The following is a 22,478-nucleotide window of genomic DNA, read 5'->3' on the forward strand; positions in this document are numbered from 1 at the left end:
ATGACAGTTGGGGGTGGGGAGGTTAGGGGGTGGAGGGACTGAGCAAAATGGAAAAAGGATTCATGGACATGGACAACAGTGTGGTGATTGCTGGGGGAGGAGATATGAAAGGGATTAACTGTAATAGAAAATACAATGACAAAAGTAAAATACAAGTAATATTTACATAAAAATAAGTTTAAAATCTTATATTATTCAGGTCATCATGTGGCCAGCTGCCAGTCAATCAAAAATAATATTTTATGCATTCTTATTGTTAACATCTTTTGCTTGGTGTGGTCTTCCACTAGATATCTGTAAGGCTGAGTCCTTACTTCCATCAGGTCTTTCCTGAAAAGTTACTTTGGCAATGAAGCCTCGAATTATCCCCTTATTTGAATCCATAACCCTTCCCTGTTTTTTGGTACTGCTTTCCTTATCTGCTCTATTTTTTTTCCTGTGGCACTTATGGAAACCCAGCATATTATTTATTTATTTATTTATTTATTTATTTATTTATTTATAGTTTTATTTTTTGTTCCTTTCCAGAATGCAAAAGCTCTGTGAGGGCACTGAGTTTTATTTCTTCTATTCACAGATATATTCTTTTTTTTTTTAAGATTTTATTTATTTATTTTTAGAGAGGGAAGAGAGGGAGAAGAGAGAGAGAAACATCAATGTGTGGTTGCTGGGGGTCATGGCCTGCGACCCAGGAATGTATCCTGACTGGGAATCGAACCTGCGACACTTTGGTTCGCAGCCCACGCTCAATCCACTGAGCTACGCCAGCCAGGGCTATTCACAGATAGCCCTGGGCTATTCTAAGCACCTACAACAGTGGATTTCACAAGATGGATTTCAGTAAATAGCCTTTGAATGAGTGTTGAATAAATGCATATTTTCAAAGGATTTCTCTTGCTACAGTATTGAGAATAGACTTTGGGGATGGCGTTTCAAGGTTGGAAGTAAGGAGACCACTTAGGAGATGATTGCAGCCATCCTGAGGTGAGCCGATGGAGCAGAGAATGTGGTTAGAGTGGTCAAACTATGGATATATTTTGTAGACAGAGCCAAAAGGATTTACTGATGGAATAAATGTAGTGCATGTGGAGGAGGGTGCGGAGGGATATGACTGAAGGCTTTGGCCTGGGTAGTTGGAAGGACAGAGATGGTGAAGACTGCAGGAGAAGCAGATTTGGGTTGGGAGGTGAAAGTAGTAATGGCAAGGCAGATGCATATAAGTGTTTGGATTTCAGTGGAAAGGTTTGCACTGAAAATAGAAATTTGGGAGACACCTAAAGGAAGCTGGAAAAGGCAGTTACTGAGGCAGGAAGAGAACCAAGAGAATGTAAAGCCAGGAAAGGGAAAGTGGTACAAAAAGGAGGGCTGATCACCCTTGTTAACATGCTGCTAGGAGCTGAAAATGAGGTGGAGAATTGATCATTAAAGTTGGTAATCTGGACTTTATCCTTGAAACTGAAAAGAGCAACATAAAATCTGTTGTTTTGTTTTAAATAAGCATGTCACATTGACGACATACTGAATTTGTAATCTTCTAATTCACCCGTATTCTACTGTTTGAACTGCTGTGAAACTAGGTCTCTCCCATTCTTTGTGTAGCTGATTTTTCTTCCTATTACATTTCAGCATATTAGTTTGTCTACCTTGTTCCATTGAACTGATTTATGTTGATATCTTTTTGAAATATGATTTTAACAAATTATTTTTAGTTATTTCTGCTATGACATTTATAAACTTGGTAGTCATACTTCTATGTCTTTAGCCATTCATTAATGAAAATGTGTAAATAAAGTAGGACCAAGTTGAGACCCCTGTAGTATCTTGCTTTTAGGGAGGTGCCATTTAACTTTAGGGAGATCTTAATTAGCTAATTAAATAATACTTTTAGATCCAGTTAGTCAAAGAAGTGTAGTTATATCTGATTTGTTATACTATAAGAGAATTATGAATGATTTTGTCAGTTGCACTTGTTAAAATTTATATAAGGCTATGTATAGAATTCTTGTGATTTACTGGTGTGGCAACCCTATGAGCCAAGGCACTGAGCTTCATCTATCTAGGTGGGAGTGAGGCTACTCTAGCTGACGTGTTTACCTAATAGTGCCATCAGTATTGCCTTTAGACATCCAGTGACAAGCTGTGTTCATAAATAGCACGGTACTAGAACAAGCTTGGATGCTGCCCTGCCGCCCGCTCCCCTTTAGCAAAGACTGTTGAAATGAAAACTGCAGTTGTCTCTAGTTGGCTCTCCACCTTCTGCTGTGTGGTAAAACGGGGATTGACAACTGCAAGGTGAGGTTAGGGACCACTCTGGAGCTCAGAGCTTTGTAGGATTGAACAGAATTACAGGTTCACCAACAACATAGCATGCAGAAATCCAAGGTGGAGCCACCCTTGTGGAGAAGGCTGAAATTTTAAGATGCAGAATTGTAAAAATTGGTCATTAGCCACAAACTTAAAGAAAGCTTTGTCTAAATATAAGCCATAGAAGAGTCACTTGTCTTACATCAGGATTTTTAGCCACAGCAGACAAATGATTATCATAAAAAATTGAATATGTTAATATAAAGATGGCATATCTTTATATATAAATAAATATAAATATAATTTTAAATAATATATAAAGAAGATGGCATATCTATATATACAGATAATATATGTTCACATAAATAGAAATAGAAATAATTTTATGGGTGTAGAAATAAAACTCAGAGATTAAGTATAGATGAAGGAAAAGGCAAAACCACAAGTTACAGAATGGATCAGCGGGGAGGTGTTTGACTTCAAAGGGGCAACACAGGAGAATCTTTGGGGATGATGAAACTGTTTTATGTCTGGTTGTGGTGGTAGTTGCATATGTTAAACTGATACGATTGTGCACCCCCCAAAAAATTGTATATAAATAAAAAACAAATTCTGTGAATAGTGAGTAGCAGAATAGGATCTAGAACCTAGGTTTTGTGACTCCATTAACACATTGTCCTTTATCTTTTCACCTTGTTGGTCATCACTAATCTTTATCTGTGCTGTCACAGATAAAGAGTGTCCCCTTTTTCAATCATCATAATGCATTAAACTTTTTTTAGGTCACAGATTTTAATCTAGAGTCCAGATAGGTGGTTATATTTTTTAAAATCCCACTTATTCTAGGAATGCTACAAGAGGCAGGGAAAGAAACTTCCTAGCAGAGGGTCGAGGCAAAGACCAATGGCTGAAGAGAGAATGGTTCATTTGAGAAACTGACATGTAGCCAGTGTGGCTGGAGTGGAGGGAAGGAGTGGAAGGAGGATGCAGTGAGGCACAAGATGCATCTGGAGAAGTGCAGGCCAGACCATGTAAAGCACTTATAAGCATTTTGCATTTTATTCTAAGAAGAATGAGAAGCCGTTGAAGTGCTTTAAGCAGGGACTGACAATATTGGAGTTGGAAATACCACTCTGATTGTAGTGTGGAGACAGGTTATGGGGTGGGTGCAGTGATTGGTGGGTTCAGGGAGACATATTGGGTGTCTCCTGAAGTGCACTGGACAAGAAATGATGATAGCTTGGTATAAGGCAGTGATTCTCAACTGGGTGCTTCTTTTGCCCACCAGGGGATGTTTGACAGTGTTTGAGACATTTTCGTTGTCATACCTAGGCTGGGCAAAGGGGTGCATGCTGCTATTGGCATCCAGTAGGTAAAGGTCAGGGATTCTGCCGAAACATCCTATAATGTATGGGATTTCTCCCCCAAACAAAGAATTATCTAGCAAAAAATGTCAGTAATGCCGAGGTTGAGAAACCCTGCAATGTCAACCCTATAGAGGGATGATAATGTATATGGAGAGGATGGATCTGAACAACATTTAAGAGTTAAATGGATAACACCTGATTATAGCTTGGATTTTTCTATCAGAAAAATGTATATATGAAAGGATGAAATGAAGAAACACACCATATTCATGAACTGGAAAATTAAATTTGACTGAGCTATAGATTCAGAGAGTTCTACTGACAATCTCAAGGGGTTTTTAACTGGTGGAACTTGACAAGCTGATTCTAATATTTATATGGAAGAGCAAGGACCAAGAGTAGATCTTAGGTGATTAAACACAGTGGTAGATAAAATAACCAGTGGGATAAAATAGAAAATATAAATTGTATATTCCAAGGATATAGCTGCACATATTAATTTGGACAAATCTCAGAAACATAATATTGAGTGAAAAAGCAAGTCACAGAAGTATAAAAGTGGTGTGATTCCCTTTAAATAAAATTAAAAAACATGCAAAATCAGTACAAACATGTAATGAAATTACAAAGCAGAACCAGGGAATGATTAAGACAACAGTGTTTCCTCCACCAGGGATGGACACAGCAGAGACCTCAAAGGAATTGGTATCTATTTCTTAAGCGAGGGTGGGAGGGTGTTGTTTCTCTTTATTTTATAAATATCTTCTTTCATCTCCTATTTAATTAAAAAAAAAACAACAAGATATTCTCAAGGGCAAGGGGTAAAGTAGAGGAGGAAATAGGCAGTCTGCCAATGCTCATGTACAACACAAAGTGCCAGGCACACCAGGTTCCCAGTGCAGTTAAAAAATAGTAATAGAACATGCCATTTGGGGAGAAAGATCGTAGCAGCTCAAACCTTTTGGCCTGGGCAGAACCTGCCAGTAGGGTGGGCTTCTCTGAGGGTTCCTGGGGGACAAACCTGCCATGTCACTGGAGGACCCACCACCCAAGCAGCATCTGCAGACTTTCACTTAACCCTATTTTTGGTCCAACCCCTTACCCCTACTCTCTCCAGTGCCCCTGAGACCCCGATGTTTTTGGAATAGCCCCACCTCCACCCCAGAGGGATAGCTGCTTGGCTGAAAGGCTTAGGGTGAGTCCTGGGGGAAGGGGCAACCTATCTGCCCCTCATAGACTTTGGATTAGTTCCTAGTGTCAGCCCCCTAAACCTTGTTCTCCATGGTGCTGGTGAAATTCCTGAGCCTCTCCAGGGTTCTGGGGCACCATTTGGCTGCCTCTTGGACCTTCTTCTGGGAACACTTAATTTGAACTTCTGCTTCTCTGCTAAGAGAGTAAATGAGTCCCCATTTACTTTCCATCTTTCAAAATGCCAGGCTGTTTGGTTTACTGCTGTCTCCCTATTTTTTTCTCCTGGTAAATTTATATCTTTATATCTTTACTATAACTTTAGATTTTAAGAGGAAGCAGAGATAAGTGCATGTGTTAAACCTGCTACATTTAACTGTAGCTACTATATTTAAATAAAAATGTTTTAAGAAGCTCCTACAGAGCCCTCAGAGGAGGAGTGTAGCGCCACTCAGCACAGATGCTTGCACACCACACTCTGCCTTTATTGTCCCACTGTCCTCCCTAGCCGTGCAAGGATGAAGGAGAAAACACAAAAGATCTTTGTTCAAATCCTGACTCCTCCATTAACTACCTAATGATCTTATCACATCAGCTCTCAGAGCTTTGCTTTTTTACCTACCTAAGAGCTGCCCAGTGTACCAGGCTAGCTGGAGGGAGATTCAATGAAATTGTTGTGGCAATGCTTCTAACTAGAAAGCACTGAAGCTGGAAAAGGTTAGATTCTCATGCCCTGAGTTACTGCATGCTGCCTTGGCTGCTGGTTCCCCGCCCCCACCCCACCAAGGCCACAAGAGGCAGAGACCTGTCCTCTCAGACATTTTGCGGTTCCTAGACATGACGATCAGAAGAACCTGGACAATAGTGAGGGACCAGAAACCCACAAAGATGGAAGAGGCCAAGAACCAAGTGACCATTTTATTAATCTGGCAAAGGGGCAGCTAGGCTGGCTGAGCACTTGTGGGTCACTGATAGAGGCAGAGTCGAAGTGCCCAACCTCTACATACTAGGAGTCCAAGCTTTTCAAGGGGCAAGGCCAAGGATAGGGCTGGAGTTGCTGAAAGCAGACATTATCACCTGGCCTCCTCCTGAGGCTAGGGTTGGGACTGAAATGAGTTATGAGCCTCCTTTCCTGCTTCCCCTCCCTGTACAGCTTTGGTTCTTCCTGGAGTCAGAAGCCATGAGTCCCACAACAGCTGTGTGCTGGAAGGTAATTCTGTCCCCAGGCAACTGAGAGGTCAGGAAGGGCCAGAGCCAGATGAGAATCCAGCAGGGCCCCAGGACTACCTGCAGGTTGTGGTGGGGGGCCCATGGTGTCCAAGTGCTGGCTTGGAGCCCATCCCACGTGGTCTGGTTCCAAAAGAGCAGCATCCTGCAGAGCAGCAGGGTCCCTAGCCTGTCAGCCAGGGCAGAGGAGGGGGCATCCGGGGTGGAGGGGCATGTGGGCTGCAGCAGGGCTGACAGGGCAGTGCCCAGCAACACAGAGATGTGGAGCAGGATGCCCACAGACCAAAGCAGCCTGTTCAGGAAGGGCCGGTGGTTGTGAAATCCTATGCAGCAGCCATCAGTGATGGTCTGGACTCAGGATGCAGATGCTGCAGGCTGCACAACGCTGGCTGCGTGGTGGCACTTAGCTTTGGCACTGCTGATATTAACTTGTTATCGATCCCGAGTACCCTGCCACTTCCATCTAGGTTAGATATTGAAATGGAAAAGGATAGTTTCTAAATTTCTGGCTTATACATCTGGGAAGGTGGTGGTGCCTGTTGTTCAATAAAAACAGAAAAAATTGCAGGTTAAGAGGTCCAGAAGATATTGACCAATGTGGAATGTAATGATGGACAACCCCCCACTCAGTGGGTGAGGGGTTTGAACTGCACATGAGTGACTTTCTTGCTGAACATGGCTGCCCCAAGAGGAGCAAAGGCAAATGTGGCCAACACTGGCCCTCATTAGTTGGAAAGCTGGACACTCCCACTGGCTTTCTGACATGCATGGGATTCTGGGAGAGCACTTTTGAAAGGGACAATGAAGAAAGCAAAAAGGTCAGTTGGTTCTCCCCCCACACCCATGGGGGCTGTGTCGGTGGTTGTCAGTGGGCCTGCCAACAGTGGCAGCCAGTGCAGGCCTGTGAGCAGAGGCTTGGGGGCACAGACTCCAAAAGACGCTTGATCTGGACAGTGACTGGAGACCAGCTACGCCACCTACATTTATGATACTTTGGGTTGGAAAAGAGGATCCTGATGCAACCTTGAACCAAGCTGACAGAGGGTGGGTGACAGGGTGGTTTTTCTTTGGGTGTCTTAGAGGAATAGGCTTTGAGGCAGAAACTTGACACTATTTCCAAAGACCTTGGTGATAATAGCCTTCTGAACAGATTTTTGTTCTTGTGTTGTTTTCAGTCTTGAACCTATGTAGTAGTTGTAATGACAGATATTTAAATAGCTATTTTTGATGTCATACTTTGACTTTTCCTTCCCCCTCACTGTCGTTAGCCAGATATTTTAGACAGAAACTTGCCATTACATAAAAGATTCCTTTTTTTCTTTTTCAACTGTATTCTAGCTTTGGGGATTTGCTTAGTAGGTGGCAAGCAGTAGGAACCTCCTTCCCCTACTAACAGTAACAGAAGTGCATGCATTTTTTTCTTCCTCCACTAATCCTTTAGCATCTCCGTTTGAATTTTTAACAATTCATTCATCTCATTCCCTCCATTTCTAGTTTTATTGAGTCAATTTCATGGAGAAGAATGGGGGTTATTGTTGATGGAGGTTAACAATCATACCCTAATCTTTTATCTGCTAATAACTTGTCAATTTGTAAACAAATTATTAAATTTAATCAATTTATAAACAAATAAATTATTAAATTTAATAGAAAATGATTACAAACATTAAGTAATACATAATTTTAATAGACAAAAATTGACAAGCAAGTAAAAGCAGCATCAGAATTTAGAAATGTAGAAGAGAAAACAGGTGTGGTGGGAGTTGGCCTTGGAGAGTCCTGCAGAAGAGAAGAAAGGGAAGCACTACTTGAGAGGGTGAAGGGAGTAAGGCACCAGAGAGTGACTGCCTGTATGTCCCTGTTTTTTTCTAGTCCTAAATTCTGATTCCTGCCTTGCTTGCGTCCATGGCCTCGACCTGTGTACACCATGTTTGTTAAAACCCCACACCAGGGTCAGCTCATGATGACTCCTTGAGTTTCCAGCTTCTTTGTTTGGTGGGCTCTAAGGATTTTCTTACTTTCCTGGAAACTCAAAATATGTTTAGTATATCTTAAACAACCTCTCTACCACAACATTTGTAGTGCTACTATTTTACATTTTCTAGGATAATCTGCTTAAGGCCCTTTAACTTGAATTAGAAAGGATCTTGTATCAGATCCATATGGAGAGTGAAGAAAGCAAAAATTTCCCATCCAGAATGGGAAATTGCTGGCAACTTTTCAGATGAAATATATCTAGAGATAGTTTGTATTCAATTTTTTAAATAAAATCTCAAGTAAATGATTTATTTAGCAATTATGTCATTTATGTAAATACTTTATATGGTATATACACAGACCTATTTTTACTTTTGAAAGATTATATTGTGAGGTCATTAGAAGAGCCAGAAATAAAAATCCACAATTAAAAACTCATACACATATGATTAGCACAATTATATATTCTTCATATATTCTTAGGTTCTGAAACAAGATTTGTTAATCCCATGATTTTTTTTTTAAGATTTCACTTATTTATTTTTAGAGAGGGAGGGGAAGGAGATAGAGAGAGAGAAACATCAATGTGCGGTTGCTGAGGGTCATGGCCTGCAACCCAGGCATGTACCCTGGCTGGGAATCAAACCTGCGACACTTTGGTTCACAGCCCACACTCTATCCACTGAGCTATGCCAGCCAGGGCTGATATTCTAATAGGAAAAATAGTATACAAGTTAAGTTTATGGAGATCCTAACAGTAAATTAATAACAGACTATTAGATTAAATTAATGTAAAAGCGAAATTAATAATTAAATTTAAGAACTTATTCAATCAAAAATAAGAACACATTTTTATGGCAAGTGAAATATATAAGTTAAAATGACTATGCCTCTTTGATAGTAAAATGCAAAGTGCTAAAAAGAAAAATGTAAATAAATATTTGCAGTTAGTGCTTGCTTATATATTTGCAAACTTTGTTCCCCTTGGACAGAGAGTTTACAAATACTGAGTGACAGTGTCATCATTTGTGGCACTAGGGACTAGGGAAATATACAGCAAAGTACTTTAGAATTTAAGATATGCTTACTACTTTTTTTAAAAGATTGTATTTATTTAGTTTTAGAGAGAGGGGAAGGGAGGGAGAAAGAGAGGGAGAGAAACATCAACGTGTGTTTGGCTTATGCATGCTCCCTACTGGCGACCTGGCCTGCAACCCAGGCATGTGCCCTGATGAGGAATTGAACTGGTGACCCTTTGATTCACAGACAGGCATGTGAGCCACACCAGTCAGGGCATGCCTACTACTTTTTAAATTACTAGGAAAAAACCCAAAAGATCAATGAAAAATATTTCTTACAGCAAAAGTTAGAAAACAGAAGAAACAGCAAAATGTATGAATAGAAAGCATGAAACAAGATCAGGTATGTCAGTGACAGTAAATATAAATGGGTTAAATTCCTCTATTAGAATGTAAAACTTCTGGTATGTGTGAGTAAGCTCCTAGCTGAATGGCCTTCCTACAGACAGCAATAATAAATTTTGGACAAAATTTATAACATATGAAAGTACTAGAGAATAGAAAAAGGCAGTTACATTCTAGAAGGGAGACAGAATTTGAAAGTGTGTCCAAAATGGAGAGAATTTCCTGTTCTTTAAATGGCTGTTATCTTTAGGGCAGGTAAAGTTAGTGCCACATTAGGTGTATGGAATTATCATTGAAAACTTCCATTCATCTGGCTCATCCATCTGTCAGAGTTTGGGGCAAGCACTACTGCTTACAAATGAGAAGTGAATCCCAGGGAGAACTAGATGGATATAATTCAAAGTTCTGTGTATAAATCCTGACCAAATCTCTGACTGATCACTGACCCATATGTTTATAGTGTAGACTACAAGCCACCTAAGGGTACTGATCTGAGATTTGAGTTTGTAGTTTGAGTCCAATCAGGGAAATTTCCTGCTAAAACAGAAATATTAACACTCTTCAGGAAATCAAACAGAATCCAGAAGGTCCAGTATATAATACCTAAGTGAAGAATGAGAAAAATAGGATGTATCCTCAAGAGAAAAAACAATGAACAGAAACCAACCCCAATATGACTCATGTATTGGAATCAGCAGACAAGAACTTTAAAGAAATAATGGTAACTATAATTGTTGGGGAAATGGGGTAAAGAAAATATGTTCCCAGTGAATGAAAAGATAGGAAATTCTCAGCAGAGAAATAGAAATCAAGAAAAAACCCAAATTTAAATTCTAGAACTAAAAAAGGCAGTATCTTCAATGAAAGTTCACTTGATAAGCTTTGTAGCAGGATGGAGATAACAGAGCAAGAAGCCAGAGAGCCTGAAGTTATTCAATGTGAAGAAGAGAGAGAAGATGACAGAAGAAAAGAAACACATCCTTAACAATTTGTAGAACCATAACAAGCATTCTCACATATTTCTCATTGGAATCCCAGAAGGCAAGGAGAGATAACGGGGTACAAAAACTTCTGAAGAAATAATGACTGAAATTTTTCCAATCTGGGAGAAGACATAAATTTACAGATCCAAGAGGCTCAATGAACTTCAAGCAGAATAAATACAAGAAAACCTTGCTTAGGTGCATTGTAGTAAAATTGCCAGAAACTCAAGGTAAAGAGAAAATCTAGAAAGCAACCTGAGCAAAGTAACATGTTAATTAATGGGAAACAATGATTAGATTTTGATGACTTCCTTTAAAAAATATGGAAGCCAGAGACAGTGTAAAAACATCTTTAAAATTTGGGGCGGGGGGGAAATTGTCAACCCAGAATTTTACATCCAATGAAAATTTCCTTCAAGAATGAAGACAAAATAAAGACCTGAGATCAAAGAAAATTAAAAGAATTCATCACCTCAGACCTGCACTACGAGATGTTTTTTTAAAAGTATATTTAATCAATCATGCTCTTACAGTTGTCCCAATTTTCCCCCTTTGTTCCTCTCTGCCCAGTACCCCCTCTTGCCTCTGACAATTTCTGCCCCCTTAGTTCATGTTCATGGGTTGTGCATGTAAGTTCTTTGGCTTCTCCCTTTCCTGTACTATTCTTGACATCCCCCCCATCTGTTTTATACCCACCATTTATACTTCTTAATCTCTGCGCCATTTCCCCCATTCTCCCCATTCATCCTCCTAGCTGATAACCCTCCAAATGATCTTTATGTCTATGATTCCGTTCCTGTTCTGGTTGTTTGTTTAGTTTGTTTTTTTGTTTTATAGATTCAGTTGTTGATAATTGTGAGTTTGTTATTTTATTGTTCATAGTTTTGATCTTCTTTTTCTAAAATAAGTCCCTTTAACATTACATGTAAGGACTTGGTGATGGCCTCCTTTAACTTGACCTTATCTAGGAAGCATTTTATCTGCCCTTCCATTCTAAATGATAGCTTTGCTGGATAGGGTAATCTAGGGTGTAGGTCCTTCGTTTTCATCACTTTGAATACTTCTTGCCAGTTCTTTCTTGCCTACAAGGTTTCTTTTGAGAAATCAGCTGATAGTCTTATGGGAACTCCTTTGTAGGTAACTCTCTGCTTTTGTCTTGCTACTTTTAAGATTCTCTCTTTATCTTTAACCTTTGGTATTTTAATTATGATGTGTCTTGGTGTGGTCCTCTTTGGGTCCAACTTGTTGGGGACTTTTTGTGCTTCCTGGACTTCCATGTCTATTTCTTTTACCAAATTAGGGAAGTTTTATTTCACTATTTTTTCAAATAAGTTTTCAATTTCTTGCTCTTCCTCTTCAACTTCTGGCATCCCTATAGTTCCGTTGTTCGGTCATTTAAAGTTGTCTCGGAAGTTCCTAAGCCGCCTCTTGTTTGTTTTAAGTTCTTGTTTTTTCTTTCTGTTCTGGTTGAATGTTTATTTCTTCCTTTTGTTCCAAATCGTTGATTTCAGTCCCAGGTTCCTTCCCTTCACTGTTGGTTCTCTGTATATTTTCCTTTATTTCACTTTGTTTAACCTTCATTTCTCCCTTTATTTTTTTGCCACACTCAGTGAATTCTCTGAGCATCCTGATCACCAGTCTTTTGAATTCTGCATCTGATAGGCTGGTTATCTTCATTTTGTTTAGTTCTTTTTTCTGGGGTTTTATTCTGTTCTTTCATTTCTTTGCCCCCTCAATTTGGCAGCTTCCCAGTGTTTGTTTCTGTGTATTAGGTAGAGGTGTTTTTACTCCCTGTCTTAGTATGTCCACTTCTAAATTGTGTTGGGCAAAACCTTAGGTAATGGCTAGGGCAGAGCAACCTGCTTCACTGTGGCTGCACTTGTGTCAGGGTGGGCAGAGAGGGGACATTGCCACTGCCTGCCCTCCAGAGGTCCGCCTGGCACTTGCCCCATTTCCAGTCACTTTACCCACTTCCTGTATGTGATGGCCCCCTCCAGCTAATGAATGCCCTGGGGTTTGCATAGATTCTGAGACCACGCAGGTCCTTTAAATGGCAAAAATCCTGCAATTTCTTCTGCTTCCCCTGCCCCCACTGATTTTTATTGTCAGAGGTAATGGGGGTTTATCTTCCTGGTGCTGGAACCCTGGGCAGTGTAGTCTGGCTTGGGGCTGGGATTGCCAGCTCCTAGGGTATCCCTCCTGATTTTTATCCACTGCGTGAATGTGGGACTTTCCATTCTGCTGCCACCATTGCTGCTGCTTGTCAGCACCACACCCCTCTCTGCCCCATCTTTGCAACTCTGCCCCTCCAACCCTTCTGTATGAATGTGGCTTCTTTAAACCCTTGGTTGTCAAACTTCTCTACAGCTCGATTTTCTGTTGGTTCTAGGTGTTACTTGTTTTTGAGATCTGGTTGTATTTCTCCATGGTTGAGCAAGGAGGCAAAGTGTGCCTAGCTATGCCTCCATCTTGACCAGAAGTCACTATAAGATATTCTAAAAGAAGTTCTTTAGGTAGAAAGGAAGTGACAGCAAATATACACTTGAATCCTCAAAAAGAAATAAAGAACAGCAGAAATGGTAAATACTAGGATAAATATAAACAACCAGTATTTCCTCTTAATTTTTTAAAAATAGAAATGATTGTTTTATGTGACATTAGAACATTGTCTTATGGGGATTATGTATATAGGTATGATGCATATGACACCTATAGCATTAAGTGAAGAGTCTAGCTGGACTTATATGGATATAAGGTATCTACATTACTTTTGTAAAGTGGTATGATATTAATTCCAAGCAAATGAAAAGTTAAGGATGTACATTGTAATCCTTAGAACAACTAAAATAAGATAAGGCTAATTGACAAATTGAAAAGGAATTTTAAAATATATTCAAGTAATTCAAACTAGGTAGGAAAAGAACAGGAAACAAAGAGAAGAACAAAAAGAAAACAAATAAAACCACAAACCTAAATATTAAATGTTAATAAACTAAACATTATAAAACATGTAGAGATGATCAAAATGAACTAAAAAAATCAAGATACAATTTAAATAAAGATAGAAAATAAGTTGATGCAAAAATATAAACCATAGAAACAATAACAACATGAATGTTAGTATGGGTTTCTTAATGTCAGATTGAATTGAGTCATGCATAGCTGGTCCCCGCAGCCGCACACGAGCATGCTTTTGCTGGGCTCGGCCTTTCCTTCCTCAGTTCCTGGCAGCAGTGGGCCTGCATCCCGCACTCCTGGGCAATGACTGGTGCTGCAGTGTGCCTGGTAGGGAATACGGTTGTAGGTACGCAAATATTAGATGGTTTGTGGAAAATAATTTTGAGCCTTAGATCAGTTCAACAACAAAGCATTTTTTATCTAGGATGCATTCTGTAAATCTTAGTTCCTTCTTTTAATTATTATTTATCTTTTGTCTTTATCATTTACTTCAGACATATAGTAGGAAATTATAAATGTATGTTCAACTGAATATAAACCTAAGCACCATCAAGTGGGAGCATTTAATTAGATATATGATCTACACATTTAATAATATACTGTTTGAACTCCAATTAATTTTTGTAAAAAGAAGCTAAGTAGCTATTACTACTTAAATGGTCTTAAGGTACCATTTTGTTTATTTATTTATTTATTTATTTATTTAAAATTTAGTCTTTACTGTATTTTTTATTACCTTTTAGTCCCCTTGTACCCCCAGCAATCACTACATTGTTGTCCATGTCCATGAGTCCTTTTTCCTTTTTGCTCCATCCCTCTATTCCCTAACCCCCTCCCGGCTGTCATCTGCTCTCCGTTTATGAGTCTGTTCCCATTTTTCCTTGTTAGTTCAGTTTTCTCATTAGATTCCACATATGAGTGAAATCATCTGGTATATTTCTCTGACTGGCTTATTTCACTCAGCATGTTTTCCAGGTTGATCCACACTGTCACAAAGGGTAAAATTTTCTTCCTTTTTACAACCAAGTAGTATTCCATCATGTAAATGTCTCATAGTTGCTTTATCCACTCATCTACTAATGGACACTTGGGCTACTTCCATATCTTGGTGATGGTAAATAACACTGCAATGCACATAGGGGTGCTTATGTTCTTTTGAATTAGTGTTTTGGGTTCCTTTGGATATATTCCCAGAAGTGGGATTGCTGGATGAAAAGGCAGGTCCATTTTTAATTTTTTGAGGTATCTCCATACTGCTTCCCACAGTGGCTGCACCAGTCTGCATTCCCACCAACAGTGCAAAAGGGTTTTCCTTTTTCTACATCCTCACCAGCACTTGTTGTTTGTTGATCTATTGATGACAGCTGTTCTGACTGGTGTGAGATGATATTTCATTGTGGTTTTAATTTGCATTTCTCTGATGATTAGTGACATTGAGCATCTTTTTGTATGTCTATTGACCATCTGTATGTCTATATCTTCTATAAAAGAACAATCTCTGGAAGGATAAATCAAACTGGTTCATGAAGGTGTATAATTATTTTGTATTCATTTATAGGGAAACTCCTTTTCCTTGCCTGTCTGAAATGTTTTCCTTACTCTAAACTGATAAGTATTTTTATAAATAAGCATTTATTTCACCCTGATGGTTTTGACACTTGGATTTTTAAGGAAAATATCTATATATCCATATGCATTTCCAAAGTATTTCTGTAGACCCTTGTAATTACTTTAAAAATCCTCTTCGTGACTGAGCAAAAAAGGAAAAAGGACTCATGGACAACAATGTAGTGATTGCTGTGGGGACGGGAGCATCAGGAGACTAAATGATAATGGAAAAAAATACAATAAAGATTAAATAAAAAATCCTCTTTGCATGTATTTCATCTGTAAGTATTATTGTAGTTATTCACTGTGGCAAATGTAGAGGTCCTTATACCCAGCTCAAAAACTGAATGTTCCATAATTTCACTATTCTATCGTATATATACCAGGAGCTCCTTTAGCTCTGTTCAGAGAGCATTAAAAAACTGTGGTCAAGAACTTATGCTGAATTTTAAAATAGCATACAGTAAATAATGACAAATGTTGATATAAACATATTATAAGATCTTTATTTCTAAGAAAAATAATATTAAACAAATATTAAAAATTTTGTTAGCTAAATAACATTTCAGGAAATGGATCTATTGCATTGATAATTACCATATTATTTGAATTGCAAAAAACTCTTCAATTTAATGAGTACAGTCCTTTTCACTTAAGTGTCCTATAAAATCCTAAAGGTTTTTAAGATGAATTCGGTTTAGAATTTTGTTTAGAAAATACTTCTCTGGGCATAACGGCCGAATTATAGATCCTTGTAAAGGCTGATTTTTCTTTTAAAAGTTAGCCCTTTAAAAACAAAATCTTAGAGACTTAAAAGCATTGTTATTCTTTTTTTAAAAATTTCTTTATTGCTGTTCAATTACAGTTGTCTGCATTTTCTCCCCACCACTCCCCCCAACCCCAGCCAAACCCACCTCCCTCCCTTGCTTCCACCCTCCCCCTTGGTTTTGTCCATGTGTCCTTTATAGTAGTTCCTGAAAACCCTTCTCCCTACTGTCCCCTCCCCCTCCGCTCTGGCTATTGTCAGATTGTTCTTAATTTCAATGTCTCTGGTTATATTTTGTTTGTTTTTTCTTTTGTTGATTATGTTCCAGTTAAAGGTGAGATCATATGGTATTTGTCCCTCACTGCCTGGCTTATTTCACTTAGCATAATGCCTCCAGTTCCATTCACGCTGTTGCATTAAAATGAAAAGAGAACCAACTATTTGGGAAAACATATTTGCCAATGATACCTCGGACAAGGGTTTGTTTGATCTCCAAAATATATAAAGAACTCACACTATTCCACTCCAGGAAGACAAAAAACCCAGTTAAAAAATGGGCAAAAGACTTGAACAGACACTTCTCCAAGGAGGACATACAGAGGGCCCAGAGACATATGAAAAGATGCTCAGCATCACTAGCCATCAGGGAGATGCAAATTAAATCCACAATGAGATACCACCTCATACTGGTCAGAATGGCCAACATAAGCAAATCAACAAACAAGTGTTGGAGAGGATGCAGAGAAAAGGGAACCCTAGTACACTGTTGGTGGGAATGCAGACTGGTGCAGCCACTGTGGAAAACAGTATGGAATTTCCTCAGAAAACTAAAAATGGAACTGCCTTGTGACCCAGCAATTCCACTGCTGGGATTATACCTTAAGAGCCCTGAAACACCAATCCAAAAGAACCTATGCACCCCAGTGTTCATAGCAGCACAATTTACAATAGCCAAGTGCTGGAAGCAACCTAAGTGCCCATCAGCAAATGAGTGGATCAAAAAACAATGGTACCTTTACACAATGGAATTCTATGCAGCAAAGAGAAAGAAGGGCACTGTTATTCTTATTTAACTTAACTGATGAGTGGAAATCTTTTAAATAAGAATACTGCAAGTGGGCCCTGGCCAGTGAAGTTTGGTTGGGCATCATCCCACAGACTGAAAGGTCACAGGTTTGATTCCTGGTTAGGGCAGATGCCTAGGTTACAGGTTCTGTCTCCAGTTAGGGTGCATACCAGAGGCAACCTATCGATGTTTCTTTCTCATCTCACATTGAAGTTTCTCTCTCTCTCTCTCTCTCCCTCTCTTCCCCTTCTCTAAAATCAATAAGCATGTCCTCAGGTGAGGATTAAAAAAAAATATTACCAGTTGGCCTTTACATCTGTCTCTGCCATTAGCCAACTAAAAGTTGCATGCTTGTTACATTACATCTCAGAGACATATATCCATAAAAAAAACTCCATGAGTAAGACTAAAGGTTACCTTTAACATAGACAAACTTTCATTGGTGTAATATCTTAGTTTTAATTCTGTTTTTCCCCAATAAATTTTCAAAAAACGTATTGAGTCATAATTGACATACAATAAATAGCACATATTTAGAGGATGCAATTTTGAAAATATTAACATATGTATATACCTGTGAAATCATTACCTACCACAATCAATATAGTGAACATTTCAGCCCTCCTGGTGCAGCTCAGTGGATTGAATGCCAGCCTGTGAACTGAAAGTTCATAGGTTCGATTCCCAGTCAGGGCACATGCCTGGGTTGCAGGCCAGGTCTCCAGTTGGAGGCATGCGAGAGGCAACTGATTGATGTTTCTCTCCCTCTGTACCTCCTTCCTTTCCTCTCTCTCTGAAAATAAATAAAATTTAAAAAAATATAAAATGAACATTTCCATCACACCCCAAACTTTTCTCATCTCTTTCTTTATCTCTCCCTGCCATCCATGGCCCACATCCCTCTTTTCCAGGTAGCCACTGATTTGCTTTTTGTCACTCTAGATTAGTTGGCTTTTTTCCTAGAGTTTTATATAAATGGAATCACACAGTATGTTCTCATGTTTTTTTGGCCTGGCATCTTTTACTCTGCATAATTATTTTGAGATTCATCTTTGAGTGTGTGTATGAATAGTTTATTTTCTTATTGCTGAGTTGTAGTTCATTTTATAAATATGTCACAGTCTGTTTATCCATCTACCTAATGATGGACTTTTGGATTGCTATCCAGTTTTTGTCTAACAAACAAAATTGCAGTTTTTAGCTATTATGAATAAAGCTGCTATAAACATTGTGATTTTAAAATTATTTTATTCTCAATTTTTACCCTTTACTGGCAATCATGGCTGTCAACTCCTCTCACATAGCAGTGCTTTTCTTTCCCAGCAACTTGGTAATTATGGAAGATATGAAAATATGTAACTTTAAACTTCTTTTAATTATTCAAGTTACTGCTAATAAGAAAGAAAAGATCTCATTTTGAATTTGAAATCCTTACAGCCTGGTCAGCATTATTACCTTTTATAATATCCCTAAGTAAAAATTTTCAATGTAACTGCTTTAAAGCCTCTAGTCCTTAATTAACCAGAGCTTATGCAAATACTTTCCTCACTATAATGATGTTATGATGAATATTTTTCTAAAGAGAATAAATGTTTCCTAATGACCATATTTTATTTCCATAAGTAAATGTGGCAGTTGAAGTCTTTCTTAGTTATCAAATTTTCTCTAAACAAAGGAATGCATAAGGATCCCATAATCCAATACTTTAAGAAAAATATGAGACACATAAGTAAATTTGTGTTTTTTATTATTTAGAAAACTTTTTACGGTTCCTATTTTTATAAATACTTTTATTTTAAAAATCTCATTACTTTATAGAGTTAACCTTTAAATGGAATGTTTTGCATGTAATAAAATTTCAACCTCTTGAAAAAATATTCCATCTCCATTTTAAAGGAAAAAATATGCAAAGCTTAAAATTTGTTGCTTCTTTCCACTTGTTTCCTCTTGGCAATATATGTGTATATGTATGTGTTTGTATGTGTATGAACATACACTGTGACATATACATATATGTAAAACATCACTGTAAGGCAATAAAATACTGTTTATGATATATAATTGCATTAAACATATAGTCCTTAAGAATAGAGTTTTGATTTTTAGATAATTTCTTTTAAAGCAAATCGGCCTCAATGTCTCTCACCTTATTGTGAAATATATAATTTTGATGCAAATACACACAGTTCTATCTATTGATGGGTTTTCTTAAAAGCCTAATATAAAAAAATAATATAAATATTATTGCTTTTAATTACCATTTAAAGCTAATTTGGTTGAATGACCTTTGATTTTTCTGTGATTGTTAATGTTTTTTTTATTAAGAATATAATGAATTTTCTGTAGTACCAGAATAGAAATCGGTTTTAGTTATTTTTTTCCTCTTATTCATGATCCTTTGTTTTTTTTATCAGTAGAAAGTTTTATTTGCCAGGTTAAAATATAAGCTAACATTATGATTTAGACTGAGTAAAAAGCTAATACTAATTTTTTCCTTTCAGATCTCTATAAAAACGGACTCCAAAGAGCTAACTTTGTACCATTCATAGCTGTCCTGAAGGTGAGGCAAATCGCTTGTGTTCACTGACTGATGTCGTATTGATTGATAATTGAGGGCTTTTATAAGATTACTGTGGTATGGCATTCAAGCAAAATTTTTAGATGTTTTGGGTAGTAGTAGTCAAACATACTAAAAGAGAAAATAATCTTTTCTGTATAGTGTTCATTAATGTGTACACAGGAAAAACTACAAAAACAGACTAAATTGTTATCCAACTGAAACATTTGATAGTTTGCATTTTATAAATTTTAATTTGAGGCCTGTTCATAAATATTATAGTGGAATATTTAGACTTATGCATTGATTTCTGAGAAAATGGCTAATATTCCTGTTTCCTTCAGGTTAATGGACATTAACATGTTTTCCTAACTATTAAAGTTGTTATTCTAAAGTAACATTATTACAGAAATATTCTAATATTATTTAAATGTAATTGCCATCAAGTTACCATGAAATTATGTCAAGTTGAGGCACATAATAGTTTAAATATTTGTGTGTATCATCACTGCAGATTTGAAAATAGCCTTCATTACAGTATGATTAAGAATAAAATGGCCTCCCTTTTCACTGTTAATTTAAGTATTTTTACATGATTATTTAACATTTCCACATTTTACTTTATTTTTTAATTGAATTATTGGGGTGACATTGGTTAATGAAGTATATAGGCTTCAGATGTACAAATATATAATAAATCCTCTGTATGTAATATTATGTGTTCACTACTCTAACTACCTGAGAGCCAAGTCCCCTTTCATCACCATTTATTCCCCCTTTGCCCTCTTCTCCTCTCCTCAGCCACATCTTTTTCCCTCTGGTAATCACCATACCACTGTTATTAAATTTTTTGTTTTTTTTAGAGAGAAGGGAAAGGAAGGTGAAAGGGAGGGAGAGAAACATGGATTGGTTGCCTCTCACATGCCCCCAGTTTGGGACTGGGCCTGCAACCCAGGCATATGCCCTGATTGGGAATTAAACTATCAATCTTTTGGTCTGCAGGCCGGCCCTCAGTCCATCTAGCCACACCAGTCAGGGCTATGAGTTTTTTTTTCTTAATCCCTTCACATTTTTCACCCAGTACCCCCAATCCCCTTCCTTCTGACAGTTGTAAGTTTGTTCTTTTTATCTATGAATCTATTTCTGTTTTGTTTATTTTATTCATTAGATTCCACATATAAGTGAAATTGTATGGTATTTGTCTGTCTCTGACTGGCTTATTTTATTTAGTGTATTATTCTCCAGATCTATCCATGCTTTTGCAAAAGGTAAGATTTTTTTCTTTTGTACAGCTGAGTAAATGTACCACAGTTTTTTTTATCTGCTCATCTACTGATGGGCACTTGGGCTGCTTCCAAATCTTGGCTATTGTAAATAACGTGGCAATGAACATTGGGGTGCTTATATTCTTTTGAATTAGTGTTATGGGTTTCTTTGGATATATTCCCAAAAGTGGAATCACTGGGTCATGAGGCAGTTCCATTTTTAATTTTTGAGGTAACTCGATATGGCTTTCTACAGTGGCAGCACCAATCAGCATTCCCATCAACAGTGCAGTAGGGTTCCTTTTCTCCACATCCTTGCCAACTGTTGTTGTTTATTGGTTTATTGATAATAGTCATTCTGACAGGTGTGAGGTGATATTTCATTGTGGTTTTAATTTGCATTTCTCTTATGATTAGTGACATTGAGCATCTTTTCTTTTGTCTATTGGCCATCTATATGTCCTCTATGGAAAAGTGTCTATTCAGATCCTCTGCTCATTTTTAAAAAATATTTTATGTATTTATTTTTAGAGAGAGGGGAGGGAGGGAGAGAGGGCAAGAAACATATATGTGTGAGAGAAGCATTGATCGGTTGCCTCTTGCACACCCCCAACCAGGGACCGGGCCGCAACCCAAGTATCTGCCCTCACTGGAAATTGAGCCAGGGGCCTTTTGCTTTGTGGGATGTCACCCAACCAACTGAGCCACACCAGTCCTCTGCCCATTTTTTAAATTGGGTTGTTTGGTTTTTTTGGTGTTATGTAAGTTCTTTATACATTTTGGATATTAACATCTTATTAGATGTATCATTGGTGAATATGTTTTCCCATTCAGTAGGTTGTCTTTTCATTTTGCTGATGGTTTTTTTTTTTTGCTGTGCAAAAACATTTTAGTTTGATGTGGTCCCATTTGTTTATGTTTTCTTTTGTTTCCCTTGCCTAAGGAGGTATATCAGAAGAAAAATATTGCTACGAGAAATGTCCATTGTTTTTTTCTAGAGTTTTTATGGTTTCAAGTCTAGCATTTAAATTTTTAATCCATTTTGAGTATATTCTTGTGTGTGGTATAAGAAGGTGGTCTAGTTTTATTTTTTTTCATGTATCTGTCCAATATTCCCAACACTATTTATTGAATAGACTTTATCTTTACCCAAAATACTGGAAGTTATTTATTAAAAAATTGTTTATTTATTTTTACATGTTTAAACTTCAGACACCTTCAAAGTACTCTCCATTATGCAATACACCTATAGAGACTTTTTTTCCCACTGATCAAAACAGTTTGTGAACTTATCAATTTTGATGGCTTTTAGTGCTTCTGCTGTTTTTTGTTTCATCTCTTCCACATCAGCAAAATGTTTCCCTTTGAGGGCTTTTTTCATTGGGGAAAACAAAAAAAGAGTTGCTTGGGTCTGATCTGGTGAATAGGAAGGGTGGGGCACGGGGTCAGGCCGTTTTTGCCCACAAACTGTTCAACAGTCAGCATGGTGTGGTCAGGTGTGCTCATAAATCACCCATCATCAAATGGGCAAACCTATTGACAGAGTCTTCAAAAAATTCACCAAAGCCAAACATAGCCTCTCACAGCAATGCCAGCTGGTACACTGATACAGATGGATTCCTAGAACACTCACCTGGCTGAAGAAGCCTGTACTAACGAGGGCCTGCCCTCCAGAAGGTAATTCCAGGTATTTTTGGGTCCCACATCTTTTATTCTTGCCTCCTCTGTCAACTGTTAATTGACCATAGCATGGGGTTATTTCCAGGTTTTCCATTCTGTTACATTGAT

The 22,478-nt window shown here is 37.8% G+C and overlaps 1 protein-coding gene across 2 annotated transcripts in view; it reads left to right on the forward strand.

The window, feature by feature from the left end:
• The window catches only part of AFG1L (AFG1 like ATPase), a 196,291-nt gene that overhangs the window by 72,848 nt on the left and 100,965 nt on the right, over window positions 1–22,478 (forward strand). For both annotated transcript variants that reach the window (XM_028510644.2, XM_028510643.2), the window contains exon 7: window positions 19,370–19,428. In XM_028510644.2, the coding sequence (XP_028366445.1) occupies window positions 19,370–19,428 (59 nt within the window). The remainder of the gene's footprint in view (window positions 1–19,369; window positions 19,429–22,478) is intronic.

This window comes from Phyllostomus discolor, chromosome 4, assembly GCF_004126475.2.
Source record: "Phyllostomus discolor isolate MPI-MPIP mPhyDis1 chromosome 4, mPhyDis1.pri.v3, whole genome shotgun sequence".
Classification (NCBI taxonomy): Eukaryota; Metazoa; Chordata; class Mammalia; order Chiroptera; family Phyllostomidae; genus Phyllostomus; species Phyllostomus discolor.